This window comes from Chrysochloris asiatica, unplaced genomic scaffold (genome assembly GCF_000296735.1).
Source record: "Chrysochloris asiatica unplaced genomic scaffold, ChrAsi1.0 scaffold00098, whole genome shotgun sequence".
Taxonomy (NCBI): Eukaryota; Metazoa; Chordata; class Mammalia; order Afrosoricida; family Chrysochloridae; genus Chrysochloris; species Chrysochloris asiatica.
Genome location: NW_006408616.1, coordinates 8,546,957 through 8,566,141, shown reverse-complemented (window position 1 = coordinate 8,566,141; position 19,185 = coordinate 8,546,957). Strand labels below are relative to the sequence as shown.

General features: G+C 38.3%; 1 protein-coding gene across 1 annotated transcript in view; it reads right to left on the bottom strand.

Moving 5' to 3' along the window:
- ARNTL2 (aryl hydrocarbon receptor nuclear translocator-like 2) overlaps positions 1-19,185 on the bottom strand; it is a 53,521-nt gene that overhangs the window by 32,455 nt on the left and 1,881 nt on the right. Inside the window, exons 2-6 of the mRNA XM_006866983.1 lie at positions 16,444-16,594; positions 14,176-14,277; positions 11,225-11,266; positions 5,646-5,803; positions 1,877-1,956 (exon numbers count right to left, since the gene is read on the bottom strand). Of these exons, the coding sequence (XP_006867045.1) occupies positions 1,877-1,956; positions 5,646-5,803; positions 11,225-11,266; positions 14,176-14,277; positions 16,444-16,594 (533 nt within the window). The remainder of the gene's footprint in view (positions 1-1,876; positions 1,957-5,645; positions 5,804-11,224; positions 11,267-14,175; positions 14,278-16,443; positions 16,595-19,185) is intronic.

Here is a 19,185-nt window from a genome sequence, read left to right as displayed (position 1 = left end):
TAAAGTAAGTCTGGCATTCCCAACTGGATATTTCCTTGGATTGATTTTCATTGATTGGAAATAAGTATGAAGGGAATTAGGTAGGTGAGTTTCAGTAAAATAAGGGACAGGATCAGGGTTATATTAAGCTATGAATGAAAAAACACAGATGGCAAGAACGTTTCCATACAATGGCACATTCCACTATATTTAAAAATGTTTTTGTTCCCCCCCCAAAATCCTGTATGCCTATAGCAGGAATGTTGCTGTTATTGTTAAATGCTGTTGAGTTGGCTCTGACACGTAGACAGGACCCTGTATAGGGTTTCTGAGGAGCAGCTGGTGGGTTTCATCCACAGCACCACACCAGAAGTCCTCTGTCAAGAATATAATGTTTAAATTTAGCTATGGTGTTAAAGGACAAGCCCTGGGCTGAGAAACACAAGGTCGGCAGTTCAAACCCACCAACTGTTCCTTGGCAACCCTGCACAGGGTCGCTATGAGTCAGAATTGACTCGGTGGCACTTAATAACAACAACCTTCAAATAAAAGAACGAATTGAAATTTTTTAAAAAAGAAAAATGGACAAATATCTAAATAAAGGACCTTTCTATTTAATCAACCTATGGCTTAAATCCAGTTGTATTACGATACCAAGAAAGCAGTTATAAACTCCTGGGAACAGTTTATCTCAACAACATGATCCCATTTTCAATGTCATTTAACTCTAGAATGGTGAATCTGCAAATCCATGTGTAATGCAGTCATTTACTGCATATGGCTCTACTCAAGCAACATTTGTGGTGGTAGAAGATACTAATAGGATCACATGACTCAAGGTAATTATTAACAACACTAACTATTATTGTAAAAATTTGGAACCCTAACATATGTAAAATGAGCCATCTCACATGCAGGAATGGGGACTCTCACTATCATCTAAAGAAGGACCAGGAGTGGAGTATATTCTTTGGGTCCTGAGATCCATATGTACTGATCCTCCTCAATCCAGGGACAGAAAGATACTGCCCCAGAGAAGCAGCAGAGGAGATACAGAAGCAGAATTAAGAGCCAGAGCATGAAACAAGAGTACTGAGCTTCTCAGTCCTTGAAGCAAATAAGGTGAATGACTTTGAGAAGTAGGCTTACTTGTAGAGTAGGGTGCCTCCAGGTACTAAGAGGGGGGCTAGAACTAGGTGCCTTCAGGCTAAGGCAAATGGCTGAGTGGTGTGTCCTATAGGCATTTATCAGCAGCCCTAAAAGAACTTTGAAACATTGCTTCACAGAGAGAGGTCTGCCTGTGGGCATGGCTGAGGAGAGACTCTCTTGACTTCTTGACTAGAACAACTGGGCCCCCGAACACTTTCTGATCCTGCAGGAAAACCTGTTAACTTCTCTACTAATCCCTACAACTGTGAGTTCTGTGTGGCCATTACAACGAATTACTGAACCTAGCTGTGTGGCAGGGATGGTTGGTATGACTTTTTGCATCCTGTATATGAAATATGACTTGTTTAAGTAATCGATGACTAGCTATTCTGCAAAGCACAGGATCCTGAAGGAATGAGATACAGGGCAAACTGGCTTTGAAGGATTGACAACAGTGGAGAACAGATCCTACAATGTGCAGTGAGACCTTAGGCAATGAAGGAAATCAGAATTAAAATTAGATGTGGCTTCATATTTTGGAAAGTACATGTTGTCTCTCTACTTTCATTAGCCCAAACTAATAAATCATAGCTATTTCTATAATTCACATTTCTATATTACCAGACATGGGGTTTAATGTAGGGTTAAAAGTATTCATAACAGGATGCAAATTAAAGAAAATCTAGCTGTTGTTTAAATAAAAATTAAAGGAAAAATGTAATTTAAACAAATCTATTGCTCTACTTACCTTAAGGATTAAGTGCCTGAGCTCATTATCCTGAATAAATGAAGGCCTGTAATTATCTCCTACATATGAATTTGTCATGCCTAAAATTAAACAAGTCAAAAGTTATTGAAAATATATTAGAGAGGTAAAATCAGTAAGTGTTCAATAAATGTTAGCAATGCTGCTGCTATTCTTGATGATAATGGTATTTCCTTTTAGCAGGTACTGGTGTGGTACTGACTCGATCGCACTTAATAACAGCAGTAACATGTGACTTCCTCAAGTTGTGGCCGTTGTTGCTACTTGGTGCTGTTGAGTCAGTTCTGACTCATAGTGACCCTGTAGAGGGCTCCCAGGGGAGGCTGGTGGGTTTGAACTATCAACCTTGTGGCTAACTGTTCAGTGCTAATCCTACAGCACCACACCTATAGCATCACATAGCTATTATGAAGCCAGGGAGCCAGATTTTGAACCTTGGAGGTTTGTCTCTAGAGCCTGTCTATTGTTTCTGGATATTTAAGACCAGAGTTACAGAATGCCCAAAGGCTGTCAAAAGTGTATGTTGCAAAGCAGGGCGGCTCCCAGTGTGGTCTGCAGACCAATGCCAGAAGTGGTGCAATTTGTATGGAAATTAAGGGTAAGCATTTGGACATTTTCACAGAAACATAAGCATTACTGCAGCATCCAAGAGCATGATAGTTTTCTTACTTTACATTTATATTTATATTATATTTATAATGCATTGAAAAACAGCCCCAGCAACTTCTGTTTCACCCAGATACTTTGAGAAACGCTGCAGTAGACTGCAATAAAAAAGGTTTTCTCAACCATCCTTCTTTCTTTAAGGAGCCCTGGTGACACAGTGAGTTAAGCATTGGGTTGCTCACTGAAAAGTCAGCAGTTTGAACCCATCAGCTGTAGATAAGGCAATCTGCTTCTATAAAGATTCACGGCCTCAAATACCCAGTGGAGCAGTTCTACTCTGTCCTATAGTTGCTATGTGTCACATTCAACTTCAGGGCAGTAGGTCTTTTGTTTTCTGTCTTTAAAGTAATTATGCTATAGAACAAAAATAGCAAGATTCATATACAGCCCTCTGATGCTCTGATGGTTTGGCGTAAGCTTTTGCCAAACAAGTTCCAGGCTGTCACAGGATGCAGACCCAGCCTCTTTAAGTCATCTCACTTGTAGGTAGTTACATGGACAGCTGTCATACACTCAACTTCATAGCAACCTCCTGTACAACAGAAGAAAACACTGCCTGGTCTGGCATCATCCTCAATGCCACTGGCATGTTCAAAGCCATCATTGTGGCTTTTGTGCCATTCCATTTCCCTGAGGCTCTCCCTTACCCTCACTGGCTCTCTGTTTCACCAGACATGAAGTCCTTCTCCAGCAATTACTCGCCTCTGATGATGTGTCCAAAGCAAGCGAGTCAGACAATGTTCCTTTGTGATCCATAAACTTTTCAGGGGCTAATTTTTAGAAGTAGATCACCAGTCCTTTCTTTCTGGTTTGTCTTAGTCTGAAAGTACCTGCCCATCATGGGTGACCCTTCTGGCATTTAAAATATCAGTGACATATCTTACAGCAACACATAAGCCACCACAGTATTATAAACTGATCTATGGTGTCATAGGCTGGTTAGGACGTGTCAATTTGACCACCTCACCTTTGTTTAAGAGGCCAGTGATAAACTCTCTGATACAAAGACTTGTCCTCTGAATTTTGACAGCTACTGTCTCGGGACAGTAACATTTATCACACTAGGTTTATCTCTTCTTTAAATCTCTCATGCATTAGAACATGAGGGTAGCAACCTGACCTCATTCATTTTCATCTTCCCAGCACAAGACAGAAATCTAGTGGATGCTTTAATGCTTCTTGAATGATCTAACTGGTTCATGCCTTTCCCCATAGGTCCTCCCTCAAGACATTGCTAATGTGAAACCAAGTGATGTGGGGGCTGTGATCAAATAACCTCAACTGAGCCTGCAAAATTTCATCGCTAAAAGATTTAAGGGAAATATTGTGTACTATTTGTGCAAGTCCAGTTGTGGGTAAAAGAGAATTTTGTTTCACAATATGCAATTATGAAAATACGACTTTGAGTCCCACTCCCAACAGGAAGTCTCCTAGGCAGTATCTCAGCATTTGCTCTTTTCTAAAACCCTAAAGGGATATCAAAGGCTTTACTTTGGTTCCCTCACTGCCTGCTTTCTACAGCACATACACATACACACAAACCAGTGGATTCAAGTACATTAGCCATCTCGTAGGATAAACACTGGACCACAAGGCTGGTGGTTCAAAATCATCATTCGCTCCTTGGAAACCCTATACAGGGCTTGCTGAGTCAAAACTGACTTGACGGCACTTAACAACAACAACAACCATAGGTGGAGATGTAAGGAAAGTGGTTGACCACATAGGCACAATTCATTTTATTGTGCTTAGCTTTACTGAGCTTCACAGGTAATTTTTTTTTTAACAAACTGAGGATTTGTGGCAACCTTGCATCAAGCGAGTCTATCTGTGCCATTTCTGTGGCACATTTTGGTAATTCTCACAATATTTCAAACTTTTTCATAATGCTATTTCATATTTCAGACTACAGTATATATAAACATACCTTTTACATGCATTGGGAAACCAGAAAATTTTCAGGACTCATTTTATTGTGATATTTGCTTTATTGCAGTAGAGTGGAGCCGAAACCTGTAATATTTCTGACGTATGCCTGTATCTATTTTCACAACCTGCACAAGTTACTTTAATAGCTGTCTCTAGTTTTACTTCCTAACTTATATGTGCATGACCCAGGTACATGCATTTCCCATATTTTTCTGTTCATTATAAGATCTGATCCTCTTCAGGCTGCTTGGCACCAGGAGTCCAGATTAATACTATTCTCCACTAACTCACTTTAACTTGACTTGGCAAATTCCCTGTATTCTGTCCACATAATTACCCTTTCCCCCTGAAACAGACTATCTTTCCCTGACTTGCAGGGTAGGACAGAGGTCTAAACTAAGATCTCTGGGTCATCCTTTATTCATTTCTTTTTCACATTTTTTTGAGCCAAACTTCCCTAAAATACAAACTGAATGCTCAATCTTCTCTATGGTTTCCATCATGTTACTCTTGCTGGGGTCCCTGTTTTCTCATTATATCTAAAGCTCAAATCCATTCCCATTACTCTGCACCCAAGTTTGATTCAGGTTATTCCCAAACCAGATGTGACTTCTACTACAAACATGGATACTACACACATATACACACATTCATTATATTTCAATGTAAAAAAACTGACGCTCAAATTAGAGAGTGCAAAAGACAAAAATGATTACATACACACCAAGAGGCACTGGCCGAGGATCTTCTCATCCAATGGCTAATGTATATGAAAATATCTTATGAGAAATTGCTGAATTTAAGGAGAGTTTCTTTTCTAAATATAGGAATTGGTCAAAGCTGCATTTTAGAACTTTTAAATATTGAGAGACATGTAGGGAAGATAATATTATCTTAGTATTTCACATGGGCTACAAGGAGAAATGTAAAATTTTATTTAAGTTCACACAAAGTTGGTGGTTTTTTTTTTTAACTAAATGTTCTGATATCCAATTGGTATTCTACATACAGAGTATAAAAAAACCTCAATACAAACAAGTTAAAGACTCCTTTATATAGAATCTCAATAGTCAATACAAGCAAAACAAACTAATCAGAGACCCCAGTTACACGAAAACTTTACAAGTCTAAGTGTGAAAGCCATTTTCAAACTCACCTTTTAGAGATTTCAAGTGTTGAACAGCCATTCTTAAAACTGTAAGCTTGTCGAGTTTGCGTGCCATGGGATTGCACTGAGGGATCATCGCAGACAGTTCTTCTATCAGGTTATTCATTTTATCTCTCCTCCGCTTTTCAGTTTGGCTATGGACTTCTCTACGAAGGAGAGTTTCAGCAGAATTAGTTTTGGGGGAAGTACTAACTGAAGCAGGTGCTGAACCCAACAAGCACACACAGTTTTTTCTCCCAAATCTGGCCTTGCACTTGCCATTTGGGGAAAAGTAAACTGCTAGGAATAGGAATGTTGTTGTTGTTAAATGCCATCAAGTCCTTTTCAGCTCATAGTAACCCTGTAAAGGGTTTCCAAGGAATAAACAACTGGTGGGTCTGAACAGCCAATCTTGCAGTTTGAAGTCCAATGCTTATCCTACAGCACCACACTAGGAGTCCAAGAACAAGAATTTGTTGTTGCTGTTGTTAACGTGTCGTTGAGTTAGTTCCGACTCACAGTGACCCTGTGTATGGTTTCTGAGGAGCGGCTGGTGAGTTTGAACCACCAACATTGTAGTTCAAACTGACTTTATGGTCGAATGCTTATCCTACAGCATCACACCAGGACTCCAAGAACAGAAATACTACTAATAAAATCAATGTTGTTTTGTGTTTTTTTCCTTCACCCCTACACTTGCTCTTCCCTCCCTATCTTATTCCCTTAAACCTTCAAGAACTAAGACATCAGTGATTTGTCTACTTCCTTTCCATCTCAGAGGAAGAGATGTGCAAGCTTCTATACACGTTAACTCCTCTCTGCAATCGACTTAAACAGTAATAGACATCTTAACCTTATTTTCTCTCTCAACTCCTTATCATGGGTCTATATGAATGTACTCAAGTCTCCGTGCCCTCCCCACAAAAAATCCTTTCTGTAATTCTAGTTTGTCTATTCTTGCTATTGACTTCCCTTCTCAGTCACATTTCTAGAAAGAGTAGGGTCTCCATTCAATCATCTCCATTAAAATCAAGCTTCCTGGTATGGTGCTATGGGATAGGCACTGGACAGCAAGGTCAGCAGTTCAAATCCTTCAGCCACTCCTCAGAAACCCTATTTAGGATAACTATTTGTCAGAACTGACTCGACAGCACATAACAACAACATACTACTAAAATGATACTTGTATAGGTCATCCTTACGCAATGCCTGAGCTGATCCCAGCATCGAATTTGACACTGTGACACTCTTCTGAACGTGCCTCTTCTGTTCTCCCTGCTTGGTCACCATGCTTAGATCTTCCTCTAACATTTAATTGCTTGTATCCCTCAAGATTCACAACTTGGTACCATTCTTTTCTCTCTTGAAGGCTTGTCCCTAAGAGATGTTTTATTTCCTCACAAAGCTTTTCATACGCTACTTACTGTTGTTATTGTTAAATGTCACCAAGTTGGTTCCAACTCACAGTGACCCTGTGTAGCGTTTCCAAGGTTGTCAATCTTTATGGGAACAGAAAGTCTCATCTTTCTCCCAAGGAGCAGCTGGTGGGCTCAAATTACTGACCTTGTGGTTAGTAGTCCAGTGCTTATTCTACAGAGCCATTGTACTCCTACCAAGCTACTTACTTCTCAATGCCTATCTCATTTACTTGACCCAGTTCCATATCTTTGAAACTAGACTTTGGCACCTCACTGATTCATGAGCACCCTTGTTGTTGTTGTTAAGTGCTGGTGAGTCTTCAGTTGGTTCAGACTCCTAGTGACCCTGTATAGGAGTCCTAGTGTGGTGCTTTGGGTTAATGCACTGGACTGCAAAGTCTGCTTGCATTGCAAGGTTAACAGGGCAAGCTCACCAGCCACGTCTTGAAAGTCCTATACAGGGTCGCTATGGGTCGGAATCAACTCAACAACACTTAACAACAACAACAACACAGGGTTTCTGAGAAGCTGCTAGTGGGTTCTGTTTGGGCTAACAACCTTGCAGTTAGTAGTCTAATGCTTATCCTACAGCTCCACACCAGGATTCCACAAGTACCCTAAAACTCAAGAAATAAAAAAAAAAAAAGTAACATTCTATCCAATACACTCTGGTCCAAGTCTCCTTCCTTCCCTTCCCCTATTTACTCTTTCTTCCATAGGGTTTATCTTGGCTGCTGATACCACCAGACTCACTATAGACCCTTACCTCTTCATCAAACTGAAGAGCTAAATAATTAAAAAACTCTTGTAAATTCTAGCTCTTAAAATATTTCATACATCCGTCTGCCCTACCTCTCCATCCACTCAGCCATTTTCTTAATTTAATCCTTTATTATAGTTGTTGCAATACCCCAAGAGCCTTTTAAATAGATGTTTCCTCTAGTTTCTACCCCTTTTAGTCTACACTACCCACTATCTCCAGAATAATGGTACTAACTCCATCGCAGATAACTGCTCAATGCATTTCCACTGCCCAAGAGGAATGGTCAAACTCCTTAATTTCTACTAAGGTTTTCCATGACCTGGTTCATGCCTTTGTTTTCAGATTCATCCCTTCAAGTCTTTCCCCTACAGCTCTAAATTTTACAGACTTTAAATTAGAGTTTTTAAAATGTTGTTTCCACATAAAAGAGTGCATGAATATTAGAGTTGGCGGGTACAGAAGCAATATCAAATTTGCGAGTTTTTAAATATGTCTCACATCTCCTTCATGCCTGGTTCTTTATAAGGCTTAGGATATCCTTTCCTTCTATATTCTTGGAGAGGTAATAGTCTTTCTTCAAAACCCAGCTCAGTTATTAGTCTTCAGGGAAGATTTCCCTGACTACTAACTACACAAAGGAGTCCTGGTAGCATAGTGGGTTATGTGTTAGGCTGCTAACTGCTAGGTCAGCAGTTCAAATCCACCAGTCACTCCAGCTGCTTCTCAGGAAAAAGATGAGGCTTTCTGCTCCTGTAAAGATTTACAGCCTTGAGAACCCTATACAAGGTTGCTGTGAGTCACAAGTAACTTAATGGCACATAGCCACCACCACCACCACCACTAACTACACAATTAATTCTTTCTTTATGTTGTCTCAGTATGTTTTACAAGCTAATGCTACATCCCATTAAAACTGAGATACTATATATTTTAAGAGTCATTGTTATTTAATGTAATCACCAAGAAAGAAAGATGCTAGCAATTAACAGTATGATGTCATTGATGAGAAGACATTTCCCCCCATGAAAAAATGAGGGGGAGATGTATTTCTTAGAATGGAAGAATTCTGCAAGTTTACTTTCACACTTTACTGTATTTATTTATCAGTCTCTCAAGATTCAGAGTATGGCAACTCTAGACTTTCTCAATAAGAAGAGCTTAGGAGGGCAATCAGATGGAAATATTATCCTGAATCTTGTTTTTGTCAGTGTCAACCCATAGCAAGCCTGTGTAATGTTTCCAAGGAGTGGCTGGTGGGTTTGAACCATTGACCTTGCAGTTCAAACTGGCTTTGCAGTCCAGTGCATGATCCTGCAGTGCCACACCAGGATTCTGTGACTCTGTCTCTAGACAGACTTTAAATTAGAGTTTTTAAAATGTTGTTTCCACATAAAAGAGTGCATGAGTATTAGAGTTGGCAGGTACAGACTCATGGAAACTAACTCCCTGACTCATTTGCCCTTGGCATTGCTGATTCATAGTGACCCTATATAGGGTTTTCGAGGAGCAGCTGGTGGATTTGAATGGCCAATCTTATAGTTAACAGTTCAGTGCTTATCCTATAGCATCACATCAGGACTCCTGAAGCATATTATATACTTTTAAATTTGAACTGGATACAATTACAAATCAAGGCAAGGTCCATATTTATTTACATACAATTTAGATTATCATTGTTAAACTGAAAACTGTTTGTGAATAGACTAAAACTTGAGTTGTTGTTTGTTGTTAAGTGCTGTTGGTTCTGACTCACACTGATCCGGTAGAGGGTTTTCGAGGAACAGCTGGTTGAGTGAATTTGAGTTGTTGTTGTTAACTGCCATTGAATTGGTTCCGACTACTTTATTCCATTCACAAGCAATTTTTGGTTTAATATTTTATGCTTAAAAGAATGTTAACGTTTGACTCGGACTAAAATGGTCCCCTAGTCTTTCTACCAGTATTATGCATTAGGAAGGACATTAGTAATGGATGGATGACTGAGTCTAGGAATACACAGGAAGAGAAGGGGAACTACTCTCAGAGCAAGTATTCAGAGGACGTGAGGGCCGGGGGCAAGCCAGGTCACTGTGGAAAATGATACACGATAATAGCAGGAACTAGTAAAGATGAGCAGTCAAGTTTTCATTTTGTTTTTTTAATTTTTATTTTGTTGTTGTGGAGAGTAAAAACAGCAAAGCATACACCAATTCAACCATTTCTACATGCACAATTCAGCGAAACTGATTATACTCTTCAAGTTGTACATCCATTTTCATCCTCCTTTTCTGAGTTGTTCCTCCTTCATTAATATAAACTCACTACTCCTGTGGTGCCACGGGTTAATGCTGCGGACTGCAGATTCAGTTTGAACTGTCAAGTCAGCAGGTCAAACTCACCAGTCACTCCTTGGAAATCCTATACAGGGTCACTATAAGTCGGAACTGACTTAACATCAGTTAACAACAACTCCCTAAATTTCCTAATTAATCTTTCAAGTCACTGTTGTGACTTTGATTCGATACAGATAGTTCTTAAAAGAGCCTAAGAATCAAGACAGATCATGTTTACTAGTTAATCTAAACTAATGTTTAGTTTTAAGAAGACTTCAGGGGATATTCTGTGTTTGAGATAATAAATGTTATTTCAAGACAGTTTCAGGGTTCAAACAGCTTTCAAGAAAGTCTTGAAGTTCATGAAAATTTGAAATTCTGTTCTGAAACTTCTCTCTTTTGATCAATAGAATTCTTCTGTAGAATCTTCAATCAAAATGTCTAGTAAAGGTAGCGGGACACCATCCATTTCTTCTGATCTCATGAAAAAGGCGGTAGTTTTCATGGAGCCAATGACCACACTACCAAATACAGAATTGCCAGTTTGGGAAAAAGATATAGTCTGCTTGCAAAAACTGCAGATGCAAAGCTTCCTAGAGGATTTCAGTAAGGAAAGACATGTTTATCCAGAAACATGTTCTCTGCTTTATAACATACAGGTACTGTCACTTTAAAACATTTCAGTACTTCGTAATATTTTAAAAGAAAACAGGATGAATGGAGAGAGGGCAAAACTCAGATCAGGTCATGCTGCCAAATGTTTATAAAACAAAAAAATTGTTGAAAGAATATATTGAAGCAATTGACAAGAGATTATACAATGATGGATTTCTAATAATCAGACACTCCTTATAAGTAATTCTGATTTATTTATAGCATGAACCAGCCATTTTTAACAGAAATTGAAAGGCACCACCAGCAACTGCTAATCATTACTTCTCAAAGCACTTAACTAATGAGGAAAACCATTATGAGGAAAAACTAATGAGGAAATTAAGAATCCACTCCATCTTGAAATTGCTTTAAGCTTTGGCTCAATGTTTGCATGTGCAACATTTTCTACCCACCATGTACCATCTCAATATTTTAATGTACCTGAAAGACTTCAGTTTTACTTGTTGATCACCATCTTCCATTCTACGGAAAAAAAAAAAAAAGAAAGAAAGAAAGAAAGGCAAGAAAAAATATCAAACTGTTTAATTCTTGAGAGAGGAATAAATGTGAGATGAAGTCCAACCATCACAGTTACCATGAGATTTTTACTGATAAATGCAATCACTGAGCACATGACCTGTCTACATGAGCTGTTCGCCTATGATTGGTCACACCAACCCCATCAGGGTAACAAAAAGCTAACTGATGGTGAACAATAATTGGTGCTCGATTTAGAAATGATTTCATGGCAATCTTGAGAAAGAATAAGATTTTCCCAGAAATAACACTAAATAAAATAAAGGCATTACAGGTAGTCTCTGCTTTTCAGAAGTTCACTTTATGCCACTTTACTTTTATGAAAGACATTAGTACCTATATTAGGACCAGTTTCCACTAATAGAGAGAAATCTGAAGAGAATTTTTGTTTTTAAAAATTAAAAAGACAAAAAGTGAAGCAAGAGTTCAGATTTATTTTGTGGGGGGTACACCCCAAGCAGCGAGAGTGGTGACCCCATGGGAACTACACTGTGCATACATTATTTCTATTTTATATAGGGTGTGTATTCATCAGAGTGTTCCCACTTTCACTATTATTTTAGGTTTCATGTGTTATTTGATATAATTTGGTAGGTTACTTTTTGGGGCTGGGAATAATAAGCTTTCCGATATTAATAAGGTTCTGATATTAAGTTAAATGCATTATTTCAATGTGACACCTTACACTATTAGTAACATATTTAAAAACAAAAGAAAATCCACAGTTCTAGTGTTTCTTGAAAACTACTCTGACAGCAGTTTAATGAAATGCAAATATTCTTTCTAAAGAATATTCACATTTCATTTGTCATGCAAAGACAAATAAAAGTGACAGAAGATACAATCGCAAAACATGTTTCAGCTTTCCATTCCTCCTCTTTCTGAAATTTCCTTCTTTGGTTTCTGAGACAGCACTCCACTTTAGAGTCATGTCTTTCTAATTTGGGTGGGCTTCTCTTTGTTGTCTTTATGCCAGTGTGCCCCCAGAGTATATCCTCAGCCCCCCAGTCTTCTGACTTTATAGACTTCTCACAGTGAATTTATCCAGGTCTATCACTTCAATTAGTTTTTGCCTACAAATTATACTTGAATGTGTCTCCATACTAGGCCTCAGTCCTGAGTTCTATACCTTCTTGTCCAACTGCCCTCTTGTTGTGTGTCATCGAGTTGGTTCCGACTCACAACAACCCCGTATAGGGTTTCCAAGACTATAAACCTTTTCAGGAGTAGAAAGTCTCATCTTTCTTTCAATTGCCTACTTGAAGGTCCCATAGTTAAGCCATTCTCAGTATGTCCCAAACTGAAATAATTATCTTTCCCTCAATCTCAGTGAATAATAATAATACCATTTTTCATTTAGATGCCCAAGTCAGACAACATGGAAGCTTCTTATATTCTTTCTTTCCCCAACCAACAATCATGACGTCTTAGAGATTCTATCTTCTAGATATGCCATTATATAACCTTTCCTTTCAAAGATCTTTCTGTACTAGGCCACTCTCTTAGCTCATGAGATCTAACCTATACCCCAGCAAAAGTCTCTCAAATGCTCTTTCTGTCCATTGGGTATTCTTCCTTCAGCCTCTATCCTCTTTACAGAGTGAGATTCTGAAAAGGTAAATCTGATTTAGTTCCTCTCATGCTTAAAATCCTTCAATTTCCTCTACAATACTCAAGATAATTTTCAAATTCTTTAGCTCAGGAGACAGAGAGCTTCATGACTTAGTCCCTGTTTATTCCTCAAGTCTCATTGCTTGCTCACCTTTATGTGCACCCTCAACTCTACTGTGCCAACCACTTGTCGTTTCCTGGTCAGCAACATGCCATTTCACACCCCTGCATTTCTACCCACGCTCCTTCTACATAAAATATCTTCTCTACTCCTGCTCCACAGGGTCCATTTCTATTTTTCACTTAAAACTTAGTTTATGTCAACTTCTCCAAGAAGTTGTCCTTCATCCCTGACCCCAATCTTATTTAAATGCCTATTTCTCTGTTGCCATAGTACCCAGAGTCTGTATTATAGCAGTTATAATATATAATTATTATTTTTATCTTTCCCACTTGTACGTGTTTTTTGAGGGCTAAGCTTGTGTCTTATCTGTATTAATACTTCTTAGTCTACTGGAAAGACCCTCGATTAGATGGATTAATGCAGTGGCTACAATGGGCTCAAACACAGGAACAACTGTGAGGATAGTACAGGATGGGGCAGCGTTTCATTCTGTTAGACATACGAACCAACTCAACAGCACCTAATAACAATGATAATCTACTGGGTGACACATGACACGTATACAATAACTATCCAATGACCGTATTACAGCAAACGTCATCAAAAACTCTTTTAAAGAAGCAACTTTCCTATCAAAACTAACAGTGCTTCAGAAAGGATAAACATTCTCATACAGTATTTTTCATTTAAAAATATCCAACAAACACTCTTAGATTACAAAACCAACCTCAGGTTTTGATGTCTTGAGTCTCCAGAGAGGATGTTATAAATCAGCACTTGGTAAATTCATACCTTAACATCAGCAATTCATTAGTTGTTGTTGCTGTTGCTATGTGCCATCGAGTTGGTTCCAACCCATAGCATCCTGTGTAAGTTTTCCAAGGATCAGCTGGTTTGAACCACCAACCTTGCAGTTAGCAGTCCAATGCTTACCCAACAATGCCACACGGGGACCCTTCATTTCATTAATGGGGATGGAAAATGATGGGATAAAAGAAGAGCGTGGGCAGAATGTAGAAGCTCTGAGCTAGGTAATGAGCAACTCAGTGGGATAGACACTCTCCTTCTACTGCTCCTTCATGTAGGGTGGGAATACGTCAAATAAGAGTCCAGGGCTTACCTGTTGCCAGTGGATGCTGAAATTCCTATCCTTGTTGAAAGAAGATAGGTAATGGGATTTTGAGAAAGTTTTTCTACTAGTTTGTCTGCCATAATTCCTGACCTGGAAGGAAGGAAGCATTGGGTTATCACCCCCTACGCAGACATACTAGGAAAAGGACAATGTGACTGCCACCATATTGTACCAAACCCTACCCAGCTGCAGAGACACATTAATGAAGAATGACGAAAACACATTAGGAATTAAGTACTCTAATTAGATATGTAACCTTGGGGAAGTTGCTTGATAGTTCTGAGTTCTAGCGTCTCCATTTTCTGATATATGAGCAAACACAAACCAAATCCATTACTGTTGATTATGACTCATAGTGGCACTATTAAGACAGAATAGAACTGTCTCATAGGGTTTCAGAGTATGTGGACTTCTGGTGTGGTGCTATGGATCAGCACTAGAAGGAGAACCACAAGGTTGGCAGTTCAAACCCACCAGACGCTCCTCAGAAACCCTATACAGGGTTGCTATATGGCAGAACTGATCCAACGGCACTAAACAACAACTCTTTATGGAAGCAGACTGCCCCTTTCTCCAAAAGAGACACTGGTAGGTTTGAACTGTCAACCTAACCGTTAGCAGCCAAACAGGGAACTAAATAATGTTCAGTGTTGCTTGCTGCCAAAATATTGTTCTCTGATAGAACTTTGCATGTGGCTAATATTTTGCCTCTGGTAGCGTAGTGGTTACGAATCGGGCTGCGAACCTTGAGGTCAGTGGTTCGAAACTACCAGCTGCTTCGCGGGAGAAAGATGAGGCTCTCTACTCCCGTAAAGATTTACACCCTTGGAAACCCTATACAGGGTCGCTATGGGTCGGAACCGACTCTATGGCACATAACAACAACAACAACAACAATATTTTGCCTACCCCTGACTCCTGTCAAACCGCTATAAGGTGTCCCTTACTTGGCATAAAATTGTGTTACTTCCCGTGTTCTCTGTCCCCATTTCAATATCCACAGTCATATTTAGATACCAAAAAAGAACAATAGTGCTTATGATTTTGAAGAATAAGGAAAACAATAAAAACAACTAGCAATCCATAATCCAATCTGGCTCAGAGTGAGTGAGGACTGCTAATTGATCATTTAGGGGAAAACTGCCAATGCTGGTAGCTCCATGGAATGTGGCACTTGGTTAATTACAGTTATTTATGATCATCCACATCGATGTAAGAGATTAAGAAATGCAGATAACCAAAAACAGCTGGTAATCTCCAAATCATTTATATCTGGTTTGGGAAGTACTTCAGTTCTTACATTTGGATAGCACTGATTTTGCTAGACTAGGAACTGAAACTAAATTATAAAATGCACTGTGAAAAACTTAGTTAAAAAAAAGAAACAAAAGAGCTAGGTATTTCATTATGTCCTTATCCTGTTCCTTTATCCAGAACTTTCCCCTTCGTTCCTGTTAAAAAACTATCAGCAACCTTCACATTGATGTAAAGTTGTTGTTAAGTGCTATCAAGTCAGTTCCAACCCATAGCGACCCTGTATAGGGTTTCCAAGGAGCAGCTGGTGAGCTTGAACCGCCAACCCTGCAGTTCAAATGGCTTTGCAGTCTGGCGCATTAACCCACAGCGCCACACCAGGACTCCATTGATATAAAATACCAGCCTAAAATGAGTTACTGTAGACTGTTAATTTTGGCCCCCTATTATTTTCTCCATATAAACCCTAGCTTTGTGGAGGTCCGTTAAAGGATATTTAGGGTTGCAAGCTGCATTTCATGACAAACAAGGAAAGAGGAGTATTCTCAGCCATAATGTTATTACCTACTTGGGCTAATAAATATGGAAATAGAAGTTTTACATGAAGAAGCTGACCACAGGTAACCAAGGGTTGATTATTACGTAATGAATAAGATGTAAAGTGAATGTAGTAATTAGTTTTAAATCAAACATGGAGGAAGATGTCCTCATAGTTAAGTATTTCAATTTGCAAAGCAAGTATCCTGCTTGGACTATAAAAACTAACCTATGTTCCTATAATTCTTTCATTCTCTTTGACTTTCCTGGATATCTAATAGCTGTTGGAGTTTGAAACAAAAATGCCAGGTCAGCAAGTGACAGAAGGTGAAAGTAGGTGGATAAATGTCCCAATCCAAATGTTACCAGGCACTTAAAAATAATTCATGATTTAAAATTTTTATCTTTTTTTCTCTTTTCCCTTGAGTCAAAGAATTCTGGGGTGACAGGAACAAATTCACTTACTGAGATGGGTCTGAATCACTTCCTTTGCGTTTCCTTGGAAACTCTGTTACATGGGGGCTGAAGGATCCAATAGGTATTGGTTTTGTCCCTGGATTCATATGACTGGAAACCATAGAAGTCATGCATTGGTTCTCTTCTTCCAGCACTTTATCTATAGATGGTGAAACACAGTATGACACTTATTTCAATTATTAACTTTTGCTTTACACACATCCAATATTACACATTTTTTTAGCATTTTATAGGGAACTGAGTGAAGGTTTACAGATAAGATCATCAATTTCACATTGAACAAATCACACACTTTGTTTCCTCTCAATGATTACAATCCCCTTCATGCAACAACAGTTACCTGCTTCTTACTTGTGCCTCCTATTTCCATTCCACCCTCCTTCCCATCCCTTCTCAATGTTGTCCTTAGGAAAATGGTGCCCTTTTGGTTTTGAATGATTGACCATTCCATGGTGAGTATACCTTATTAGTGATGTCCCCACTATAAAGCTATCCACTGCTTGGCTGAAAATTGGGCTAGGAGGGTGAGCTCCTTTTCAGACTTGAGAAGTGGTCTCAGGCCACAGTTCCAGGTCCTTTTAGTCTCTTTTTGACCAGTAAGCCTGGTCTATGTTTATAGAGATAATTATTTTAGTTTTGTTCCAAATTTTCTCCAACTCTATCCAGGCACCTTTAAGGTGATCCCTTTCAGAGTAGTTGGCAATGGTAGCTGGGGATGATCTCATGATGTCAGAGTTGTGGAGATTGATGGTCACATGTTTCATTAGTTCTCATATTACACATTTTTAATTGCTTTTTAATTTTGACTTTTTAAAAAAGAATTTCAACTGAGAATAACATAATACAAAATGAAGAGTCATTATTTTCATTCCTATATTGGTTAGAAATGTATTTGTTAGTCCATATTTTTATTAAAAAAAAACCTTGTTATTCTAAGTTTATTTTCCCTATTTGTTAAAAAAACACATGACTACTATAAAAATATGGGATCCTGGTGTGGCACTGTAGTGATAAGCACTGGACTGCTAACTATAAGGTCAATGGTTCAAACCCACCAGACACTCCTTGGGAATCCTATCTGGGTCACTATGAGTCAGAACTAACTTGCCGGCACTTAGCAACAAATAGACAACTTAGAAAACACAAAAATTAGGAATGGTAAGGCAAAGTCATCAAATTTCAACAACTAATGCTACTATTTTGAGATATTTCCTTTTAAAACATTTCTGTAGTGCCATTAAAAGTAACTGAAATCATACTGCGTAAACTGCTTTCTTTACTTACCATTGTGACATAATAGTATCAGCTATGGATATGGAACACAGCTTTACTCTAACATACATGGAATTACCAGAAGCTGGAATCAACTCCAGGGCAAATGGTTTTATTGGTGACATAGTAAATATTCAGTGTTATTACAAATTCATTATAACAATTTAATGGCTCTATTAAACACCATCATGTAGATGTGCACAAACACTCCCCTCTTATTAAACTCTGTGTTTTGTTTTGATTATTTCAACATCACAAGTATGCATTTTGATACATAAGGATTTTTTTTTATCTATTTCTAATTATTTATTTTAAACACAATCCCAGAAATGAATTAACAAGGCCAAGGGACATGAATATTTTAAACTCTAAATACATTTTATCTAAAGTGTGGTTTACTAAATGTTTTATAAAATATGAAACAAAATGAACACACACATGTACTTCTCATATTAAAAAGGATAGAAACAATTTAAAACTTGTTTGTACTGAATAACATCGATGGAAAAAATATATAAGCAATATGGGACAGACTATAAGGAGAATGTAGAGATTTTCTAACATCTCTCTTTCAGTAACTGATAGATTAAGTATTCAAAAATACTGATACAGAAGATTCGATGCACACAATAGACAAGCTTCATATAACATATGTTGTTGCTGTTGTGTGCCATCAAGTTGGTCCCAACTCATAGTGACAGAGTAAACCACAGGGTTTTCTTGGCTATACTCTTTACAAAAGCAGATGACCAGGTCTTTCTGCTGCAGAGTCACTGAGTGAGTGCATCTGAACTTCCTTCTAGCTATCAGCTGAGCACTTAAATGTGGATGGGTTAAATGTTGCATCACCAGGGCTTTCATATATATATATGGGGTTGTTAAGTGCTGTCAAACCAGTTTCAATTCTAAGCAACTCTGTATAGGGTTGTTTTCAATAATACACTGCTTTCAAAAATGGATAGAACAACCAGAAAGAAACTTGACAAAGACACAGAAGAACTAAACAACACAGTCAGCCAACTTGACCTCATAGAGCATTCAACTCAACAACCGTGCAATACACATTCTGTTCCAGTGCATATGGAACATTCTCCAGACTAGACAAATCTCCATAAATTTACAAAAATGACAGCGTTGAAAAGGACATTAGGAGAGCAATACCATTTACAATAGCCACCCAAAGGATTAAATATCTAGGAATAAATGTAACCAGAGAAACAAAGGACTTATACAAAGAAAACTACAAAACACTACTACAAGAAACCAAAAGAGACCTACAAAAATGGAAGACTATACCATGCTCCTGGATAGGAAGACTTAACAATGTGAAAATGTCAATACTGTCCAAAGCAATTTACACATATAATGCAATCCCAATCCAGATTCTATCAACATTCCTCAAAGAGATGGAAAAAACAATTACAAACTTTATATGGAAAGGAAAGAAACCCAGGATAA